The following is a 10,027-nucleotide window of genomic DNA, read 5'->3' on the forward strand; positions in this document are numbered from 1 at the left end:
GGCCGTGGGTGAGAGGGTGTTTCTCTGGATGAGTGGTCCAGGTAGGGGATGCACCTGGAAGGCAAGGGGCAAGGAGGGCAGATGGGGAGGGGAGAAGACAAAGAAGCTTGGGGTGTAGCCGTTGCCTGACTGGAGTGCTTATGCCACCAGACGATGGAGTTTTACTGTGAGGCCTGCGAGACGGCCATGTGCGGCGAGTGCCGCGCGGGGGAGCATCGAGAGCACGGCACCGTGCTGCTGCGCGATGTGGTGGAGCAGCACAAGGCAGCCCTGCAGCGCCAGCTCGAGGCGGTGCGCGGCCGGTAGGAGCCTGCTGGGGACCTGGGCTAGGGGGGCCATGGGCGAGCGTCTCAACCGGGGCAGCGGGGAAGGGGAGGGACGTTGGGGAGGCTAGAAATAAAATTCTTAGGGAAGGCAGGGAGGTTGAGGTAGGGCGTCTCCTAGAGGGCACAGTATAGGGTGCCCCCTGAGAAGGAACGGTTTGGTGAGGGCATCCTCAAGCAACCCGGGTATGAGATGTTTCCCTTCCCCAGACTGCCACAGCTGTCCGCAGCTATCGCCTTAGTGGGGGGCATCAGCCAGCAGCTGCAGGAGCGCAAAGCAGAGGCCCTGGCCCAGATCAGCGCAGCCTTCGAGGACCTGGAACAGGCGCTGCAACAGCGCAAGCAGGCTCTGGTCAGCGACCTGGAGGCCATTTGTGGGGCCAAGCAGAAGGTGCGTGTGTTCACCCTTCCCTACCACCACCCACTGTGACATGGCTGTATTGCCTCCACGCTTTCTCTGCTTTCCACACCTGGGCAACCCTTTCCCTAGACTATACGTTCTGCCTCCCGACACGGTCCCATTGGTACCGCGGTATCGGTCTCCTGCCCATACTCACCTTGCAATTCTTTCATGCTATAGTACCGTAAGTTCCTAAGGAATCACAGAGACCCTCTCTGCGCGACCAACCTTCCCCTGTCCCCTCCTCAGGTGTTGCAGACCCAGTTAGACACACTGCGTCAGGGGCAGGAACATATCGGCAGCAGCTGCAGCTTCGCGGAACAAGCCCTGCGTCTGGGCTCGGCCCCGGAGGTGTTGCTGGTGCGCAAGCACATGCGAGAGCGGCTGGCCGCGCTGGCGGCTCAGGCCTTCCCCGAGCGGCCACATGAGAACGCGCAGCTGGAACTGGTCCTCGAAGTCGATGGGCTGCGGCGATCGGTGCTCAATCTCGGCGCGCTGCTCACCACGAGTGCCACTGCACATGAGACCGTGGCCACGGGCGAGGGCCTGCGCCAGGCGCTAGTGGGCCAGCCCGCCTCACTCACCGTCACTACCAAAGACAAGGATGGGAGGCTGGTGCGCACAGGCAGCGCGGAGCTGCGCGCAGAGATCACGGGCCCCGACGGCACGCGCCTTCCTGTGCCGGTGGTGGACCACAAGAACGGCACGTATGAGCTGGTGTACACGGCACGCACTGAAGGCGAGCTGTTCCTCTCAGTGCTGCTCTACGGCCAGCCTGTGCGTGGCAGCCCTTTCCGCGTGCGTGCCCTGCGTCCTGGAGACCTGCCACCTTCCCCAGACGACGTCAAGCGCCGCGTCAAGTCCCCCGGCGGCCCCGGCAGCCACGTACGCCAGAAGGCGGTGCGCAGGCCCAGCTCCATGTACAGCACGGGTGGCAAACGGAAGGACAACCCCATTGAGGACGAACTTGTCTTCCGAGTTGGTACAGATGGCTGAGGGCTGAGCCAGATGGGGGCGGGCAGTGGGCAGGGTAGATCTGGGAGGGAGGCTCAAAATGACCTAAGAGTGAATTCTTTTTTCCCCCCTCCCCTGCCTTCCCCACAGGAAGTCGAGGAAGGGAGAAGGGTGAATTCACCAATTTACAGGGCGTGTCGGCAGCTAGCAGCGGACGCATAGTGGTAGCAGACAGCAACAATCAATGTATCCAGGTAAGCATCTTTCCTGCTCTCCTCTGACCCAATAAAGGTTCTCAAACTATAGCCTCCTGAAAAAACAGGGTACAGGTCACCTCCTGAAAGGTGAACCAGTCCTTAAAGATACTATCAGTCCTTAAAGAGCAATGAATCATAGCACCACCCCGCACCCACCCACTTCCACTGGCCACGCTATCCAATACCGTGGCAGTTAGGCCCCAGGGTGTTCCTGTGCTTGCAGCCTCTACCTCCCAGGCTAGGGCTCAGGCCAGACCAGCTCCTGGACTCCGAATATCTGGTTCATTCTTCACACCCCTCTGTCTGCATTTGAGCCTCCACCTGGCTGGCTTACTTACTCCCCTTTACGTGGTCAGGATGCAGGCTCTGCCCTCCCCTGCTTCCTTCTCATGCCAGCCTGGCTCCAGAGTGTCTGTGTGGGTCTCTGCAAACATCTGGTTTGGCTACCCCCAAATGGGGGTAACTTGTGAAAAGAGGTGTCTTCCAGAGGCTGCAGTGTAACCTCACAGGTGGTCCTGCTCTCCGTGCTCCCAGTCTCTCACATACCTGATTCAAGCATCTGCCATACAAATGGACGTGGCCGTGCTGCGCTTTGAGCTCCTTAAAGCCAGGAAGCGTGGTTTTCTCTCTGTATTCCATAGAGTGAGCCCAGAGCCTAGTGACAGGCACCAGCTTGGCAAACACGGTATAGCAGTTAAAAGCTCAGGCTCTGAAACCAGACACCTGGGCTTGAATCCTAGCTCTGCCACTTACTGACAAGTCATGTGACCTCCCTAGCTTCTGAGAACTCATGTGTAAAATTAGGAAAAGAATACCTCATGGAGTTGCTGGGAGCATTAAAATGACATAATGCACTGTGCGTGACACCTGGTGAACCTTCTAATGTTAGCTATTGTTAAAAATATCATTGTCCAGGTGGAGACTGTAAACAAAAGCCAGGAGGTGGGAAAGTGCTGGAGGAGGTTGTTCAGGGAACTGGAAGGATCCCAGCCGGCTAGAGGTGGATTACTATTAGAAGCCCAGTAGCTGAGGTAGCGTTGTAAATGGTTTTAGAGAGGATGCTGTGGAATTTTAATTTTATCCTGTGCAGGATTGTTTCTAACTACCATGCACTTCATTCAGTTCTTGCAAACATTGTATCAGGTGGCAAAACTTTTCTTGAGGATTCTTACTTCACTACACCTATACATTTAAAATGTTTTTAATGTTTATTTATATCTGAAAGGGAGAGATACAGAGCATGAGTGGGGAGGGGCAGAGAGAGAGGGAAACACAGAATCCAAAGCAGGCTCTGTCAGCACAGAGCCTGATGCGGGGTTCGAACCCACAAACCACGAGATCATGACTTAAGCTGATGTCAGACGCCCAACCAACGTGAGCCACCAGGTGCCCCCCTACACCTATACGTTTAAAGTCCTTCCTAACCCTGACTGAGTACTCCTGTCATACTTCCAGCTCTGCCAAAGGTCTGTCACCTTAGTGTCAGCTCCTCCCAACCCCTGCTTTCCATGTAGCAGGCTGAAGGTGCCAGGAACTTTTCCATGACCACATTCCCTGTACTGTCCCACCTGCTTTGATTCCTCTGCTATTCCTAAGAGCAGAGGAATGAAGAGGTGCAGGGTAGCACATGGCAGCATTTGGGTCCAGCCCAGATAGCGAGGGAGGGATGAGGTGAGTAGGGCTGGTGCCAGGTCCCTACTCAGTCCCACCCTTCACCTTCTAGTTCTTTTCCTTCTTCTTATGCCAGGGATGCCTTCTGGCACAAGAGCTGAGATTTGGGAAGCCTTCCCAGGTGTGCACACACATGAGTGCTCGCATGCACACAAAGATGCATGTTGCTTTGTCTCCCTGATGAGGGGCTGGGGAATTGAGAAAGAGGGCCTGGAGCAGCCCCCCTCCCCTCCAGATACCCGCCACTCCTGTGGCAGCCCTCCTTCTCATTCCTACTCCCATCAGCACCCCAGCAGCATAACCACTAGGACCTGGACTCTCAGATCCCCGAGCTGAGTTTCTGCTTCTTTTATTTTGGGGTCCCCCAGCTTGGTATGGACCGGGCCCCAGGTGGATGTTGCCTTCCCACTTCACTTCCCAAACAGAGGTTTTGTGACCTTGTGAACTTTTCCTCCTTTGGACGGTCTGTGGTGACAGCTGAGACAAATCCCTTCATTGTGCTGAATCAGCATCAGCTGACAGAAGGGAAAAATATTTTGTGATTTTGAATGAAGAATTTTATTTGTATATATTATATCCGTGTGTAGTCATCTTAGTCCAGAAATTTTATCAGCTCTTCTGTGAAGACTTCCTCGTTTCCTTTAGGAAGAATATTAATCACATTCTCCTTTGAGTTCCCTCCACCTTTGCTGTCACATTTTTCATACTTTACCAGAATCACTAGTTTGTTTTGTTTTGTTTCGTTTTACTAGTCTGTCTCCCCTCAACTAGACTCAGATCCTGAAGTTACTTAGTGCTACTGTGGTATAGGAGAGAGATGTTAAGGACCAGACTAGGGCACCAGCAGATTCTAGAGAGGTTAAGAAAACAAATGTGTCAGGTGATAAGGGCCATCACATGTCAAAGGAGAAGAAGGGGTCAAGAACGGCAGGACTTGGTGCACCGGGTAGCTGGTGCTGCCTTTCAGGAGCAGGCCTGGGTATAAGTTGATGAATTCTCTTGCACACATGTTGAGTGTGATATGGCTGTGTGGCACCCTAGTGGGGATGGCCAGTTCTGTCTGAGCTTGAGCTGAGGAATTCATGTACTTGTTGCTGTACCAGTGCTGCAAATGCAGTAACAAATAAGGCAGACAGTCCCCGTTCCACCTGAGGCTTACATCCTTTGGAGACAAGGGTGTTTAGCAGTTAGTTCCAGAAGTGTCATTTGTTAGCAAAAGAAATGTAAAGCATGTATCATGGAGGCCTACCTTTATGCGTATATATTGATTTAAGGGCTGGAGTTGGTCATTAAAGGCTTTTCTGAAGAAGCGACCTGGAAATTTCTAAGAATCAAAAGATGAGTAGGAGTTGGCTAGGTGTCAGGGGTGGGATAGGATAGGATGGGAAGAGCCTACTCCATTCCCCCTCACCCCTACTCCAAGCCTCAGCGTTGAGCCGGAGACTGAGCTGTTCAGACTGGAGGAGGCACACGTGCAGCCTCACTGCTGATCTGGCAGCACCTTTAGTCCCTCTTGCAAGATGGTGCCTCCCTCTCGTGCTAGCTAGTGCTGGCCTGCCACAGGGGACCAGGGCAGACCCTGGGCTGTGCTGGCCTGTCAGCTGAGGGCATGATAGAAGTCCACATCAGGAGGGAGGACTAGTTCAAACAGCCCTGCAGGCATGAGAGATGGAGCAGGGGCAGGGAGCCTAGCCCACTTAGGGGGAGCAGGTCTGGATGGAAGAGCAAGGGCAAGGCCCAGAACTTGCGTTCCCCAAGGCTGCTCCTGGCTCTGACTCATCTTGTGTCCCTAGAGTCTATAACAAAGCAGAGCATGTGAGACTTGTGTAGTGAGTGATGTTTTGGCTGTGAAGGAGAAGCAAGAGGCTATAGAGGGAGGGAGAATTGAAGGATGGGAAGACCTGAGTATGTTGGGTGGCTAAGAGAGAAGGTAGGAGAGGGGAAAAGGTCAGAAGGTTCACTCTGTCCAGGAGGAAGGTTACCTTGTCAGCCCCTTGGCCTGAATGTGCTCATCCTTGTCCACCACCCTGCCCTTTCTTGTGTGCTACCAAGTCCTGTTGTCTTCCTCCCATGTCTCCTGAGTCCATCTTCACTCCAGCAAGTACCCTGGTCAAAGCCATCATCACTTCTCACCTGGACTAGTGCAGTGCCTCTGGCTACCCAGCCAGTGTCCAGTGTTGACCCCTCCCTGCAGCCAGAGTGCTCTTTCTTAAAAGCGCCCATGTGGTTTTTTCAATACCACCAAGCAACTCTCAGTGGACACTGACCAGGTGTCCTGCAAATTTAACTCCGTTTTGACACTGTTTACCTATAGAGATAGCATCACTTCCCACAAGACTGCCCTCACATCAGATGCCAGTCACAAGTCTGGGTTGTTACTTGTGCTTCTTACTGACCAGCTATAAATTGGAGTGTCATATGACCCCCTCCTCAGGTTCTATTAATTTGCTAGAGTGACTCATGGAACTCAGAGGAGCATTTTATTCCGTTTACCAGTTTACTACAGAAGATACTATAAAGCATACAGACGAACAGCCAGATAGGGAAGTACAGAGGGTGAGGTCTGGAAGAGTCATTACTGCAGGAACTTTGGTCCCTGTGGAATTGGGGTGCACCACTCTCCCGGCACCAACATGGAGGCACTTCAGATCTGTACCATTCCCCTCTTCTCCTTCTCAGAGGTTGGTGGATAGGGCTGAAAGTTCCAACCCTTTAATCATCAGGTCTTTCCGGTGACCAGCCTCATCCTGAAGCTTCATAGGGGCCCCACCCTAAGTCACCTAAGTCACAAGGGGCTCCTTGTGAATGACAAAAGACAATCCTATTAATCAGGAAATTCCAAGAGTGCCAAGCACTGGGGACAAAGACCAAATATATTTCTTGTTATACTACAAAAGCAGATCTCATCTTGTCACTCCTCTGCCCAGAAACTTTCAGTGAATTCTCATTATACCCAGGGGGAACTTTACTCCTGCTGTTCATGGGAGTGCTCCCTGCAATCCAGCCTCACTGGATGAGCAGTGCCCATACTGGACCCTGTGCCTTTCACACACTGTTGACTCTGCTTAAAGTGCCTTTCCACCTCCTTTACTGGCCAGCTTTGGTTCATCTCTTGGCATCTTTATTAGGCTATTAGCTCAGATATTCATCTTTCAGAGCCTTTCCTGGCCAGTCCCCCTCATCTCTCTCTTATTCTTTTTTTTTTTTTTTTTTTAAGAGACAGAGTGTGAGCAGGGGAGAGGTAGAGAGTGAGGGAGATACAGAATCTGAAGCAGGCTTCCCGCTCCGAGCTGTCAGCACAGAGCCCAATGCGGGGCTCAAACCCACGAACCATGAGATAATGACCTAAGCTGAAGTAGGATGCTTAACTGACTGAGACACCCAGGTGCCCCATATTCCCTCTCATATTCTTACAGCCCTGTTCATACCTGTGCTACATGTCACCTCAGGTCTGCAGCCTTGTCTGATTCTTCACTGTACCCCCAGCATGGTGTCGGTAAATGTTTGTTGAATGACTGAATGAAAGGGGGGGTCTCCTCCCTCAGGATCTTGCTCCCTTCCCTCTGTGCCCACAGTCTCTCCCCTCCTCCCCGCTCCCTCCCTTGCTCCTCTGCTCCAGGTTTTCTCCAATGAAGGCCAGTTCAAGTTCCGCTTTGGGGTCCGGGGGCGCTCACCTGGGCAGCTGCAGCGCCCTACAGGTGTGGCAGTGGACACCAATGGAGACATTATTGTGGCAGACTATGACAACCGTTGGGTCAGCATCTTCTCCCCTGAGGGCAAATTCAAGGTGAGAGGCCTACTGTCACTGTGCTCTGCATTCCTAATGGCCAGCTCAGGTGACCATTCTAGTGCCTCCTGCTGGTCAGGGTCTGACCATCCCCAGCCCAAGGTTCTCCTTTAGTGTCCATCCCCAGCCCAAGGTTCTCCTTTAGTGTCAGGCTGGGACTATTCTCCCGACAAGGCAGGATAAAGGCCCTAATGGGTATCCCCTTCTTCCAGACCAAGATTGGAGCTGGCCGTCTCATGGGCCCCAAAGGAGTGGCTGTAGACCGGAATGGACATATCATTGTGGTCGACAACAAGTCTTGCTGCGTCTTTACTTTCCAGCCCAATGGCAAGCTGGTTGGCCGTTTTGGGGGCCGTGGTGCCACTGACCGCCACTTTGCAGGTATTGGGGAATAATTCAGAGATTTATTCTGATACCCCAGTCCCAGAGAACTACCCCGGATACCCCAGCTTCAACTACCCCCCCCTATATCTTGGCTCCAGAGGACCCCCTCCCTTCACTATACCTTGGTACCATACCTGTCAGCCTCTGAGACCCCACCCCTTTTCCAACGCCCCAGCTTTATCATCCCAGATATTCTTCTCCATCCCACGCAGTATCCCATTTTACTGCCCTAGAGACTGCTTTGTATTTTCAGGGCCCCATTTTGTGGCTGTAAACAACAAGAATGAGATTGTAGTGACGGATTTCCATAACCATTCAGTGAAGGTCAGTGTCTTTCTTCCCCCTATGACCGCTGTCCTGACATCTTTTCCTCTTTCACAAGACTGCTCTCTCCCTCACCATTTTCCCCCCTTGAGATAATTCATTTGAACAATAAACATTTATGGCATGGCTACTTTGTCCCAGGTGCTATGCTAGAAGCTGGGGATACAGCGATGAATAAAGCAAATACGCTGTGTTCTTTGTTATGGTTTAGTAGGGGAGAGGTAAAGCAGCATATTGCTGTGTATTATTATATTACAGTATGATGTGATAGATTCTGTGGTAGGGCAGTGCAGGGCACTGTGTGAGGGCATGGTAGAAGCAATTGATTCAGGTGAGACTGAGAACCACCTAAAGCAGCAGGGGAACTAACCGGAAGGGAGAGAAGGAGGAAAGGATTTGAAGCAAGGAGGACAGGAGGAGCCAAGATTTGGAGATGGGAACCCTTAACAGTGTGTTCGAGAAACCACCAGTAGTTCAGACTGGGTTTGAAGAGGGAAGTATGGATCAAGTGTGGATGAATCTTGTGAACCCTGTTAAGGGGCTTGCTCTCTTCCTAAGAGTTATGGGGAGTCACTGAAGGGTTGTAGGCAGCGGGGTAATGCAGTGCTATGTCTTCGATCACTCTGGCTGGGGTGAGACTGGTGTCAGGATGATCCGTCTTTTGTAGTAATCTAGATGAGAAATGTTGAGGACCGCTGCAGGGGCAATATATACAGTAGGGTGCAGTTTTGAGAGAATCAGCAATTTGTGTTAATTCACTGGCCATCAAGCAGAGGAGAAGGTGGAGTTGAGAACGACTCATGGCCAGATGGGCATTGCCATTAAAAAAAAAAAAGAAAAAAAAACGCGGGGAAGTTAAGCTGTTAGGTTTGATAAGCCGAAGGTACATTAGCTGGACCTATTCAGTAGGCAGTGGGAAACATGGATGTGAAGCCTGGGATGAAGAACTGGGCTGGAGCTGTAGACGTGGGGGTCCCCAGCCCTGGGGCTTCACCCTCCCCTCCTTGAAGGCTCTGCCCGAGGCCAGGTCCCCAGTCCCCAGCCCTTTCCCCTGCCAGGTGTACACTGCCGACGGAGAGTTCCTCTTCAAGTTTGGCTCCCATGGAGAGGGCAATGGGCAGTTCAACGCCCCCACAGGAGTAGCAGTCGACTCCAACGGGAACATCATTGTGGCCGACTGGGGCAACAGCCGCATCCAGGTAAGGCCCAGGGATGGCATGGGGGTGAGGCTTCCTGCTGTGCTCCGTGCACCAGCCCCCCCTCCTGCAACTCCCCTGCCACACCCCTGCAAATGCCTCTCATCCACCTGATCTCACCTCTCCCTCCATTGTCCACTCATTCCCCAGGTATTCGACAGCTCTGGCTCCTTCCTGTCCTACATCAACACGTCTGCAGAGCCACTGTATGGCCCCCAGGGCCTGGCACTGACCTCAGATGGACACGTGGTGGTGGCCGATGCTGGCAACCACTGCTTTAAAGCTTATCGCTACCTCCAGTAGCTGCACAGGGGCCCTGCCTGGCTCATGGAGGGACAGACATGGGGGGATTGGACAAGAGGGTCTGGCCGGGAGTTGGGCCGGACCTGGCAGCACTGAATGTGGGCTGTGGGCGTGGGTGCGCCCAGTGCCCTCCCTCTCCCCGTCTCCCAACCCCACGGTTGCACTTTATTTATTCGGTTCTTGCTTTGGTGACTGGGTGGGCCTGGACTGTGGTCCCAAGGATGTGTGCAGAGCTTCACCGTTCCCCCTCTCCCCACCTTACACGCCTGCCCTGTCCCCTCAGTCTGCCCCCCACCCCCCAGCCTGGGGCCAGAACAGCCTCTCACTCCAGGGCAAAAGTCCCTCTGGTTGTCTCCCTACCACACCATACACACTGACAGAGACAGCAATACCCCACCCCCCATATTAAGTAAATGTGTTCACCAAGA

At 53.1% G+C, this 10,027-nt stretch overlaps 1 protein-coding gene across 1 annotated transcript in view; it reads left to right on the plus strand.

Annotated features, from left to right (window-relative positions):
• Window positions 1-10,027, plus strand: part of TRIM3 (tripartite motif containing 3) — a 16,110-nt gene extending 6,083 nt beyond the window's left edge. The window contains exons 3-11 of the mRNA XM_019456134.2: window positions 151-302; window positions 534-714; window positions 973-1,705; window positions 1,828-1,931; window positions 7,225-7,392; window positions 7,605-7,773; window positions 8,030-8,100; window positions 9,159-9,299; window positions 9,447-10,027. Coding sequence (XP_019311679.1) covers window positions 151-302; window positions 534-714; window positions 973-1,705; window positions 1,828-1,931; window positions 7,225-7,392; window positions 7,605-7,773; window positions 8,030-8,100; window positions 9,159-9,299; window positions 9,447-9,599 — 1,872 coding nt within the window. The 3' untranslated portion in view covers window positions 9,600-10,027. The remainder of the gene's footprint in view (window positions 1-150; window positions 303-533; window positions 715-972; window positions 1,706-1,827; window positions 1,932-7,224; window positions 7,393-7,604; window positions 7,774-8,029; window positions 8,101-9,158; window positions 9,300-9,446) is intronic.

Source organism: Panthera pardus, unplaced genomic scaffold, assembly GCF_024362965.1.
Source record: "Panthera pardus isolate Hobbes unplaced genomic scaffold, ASM2436296v1 HiC_scaffold_12, whole genome shotgun sequence".
Lineage (NCBI taxonomy): Eukaryota > Metazoa > Chordata > Mammalia > Carnivora > Felidae > Panthera > Panthera pardus.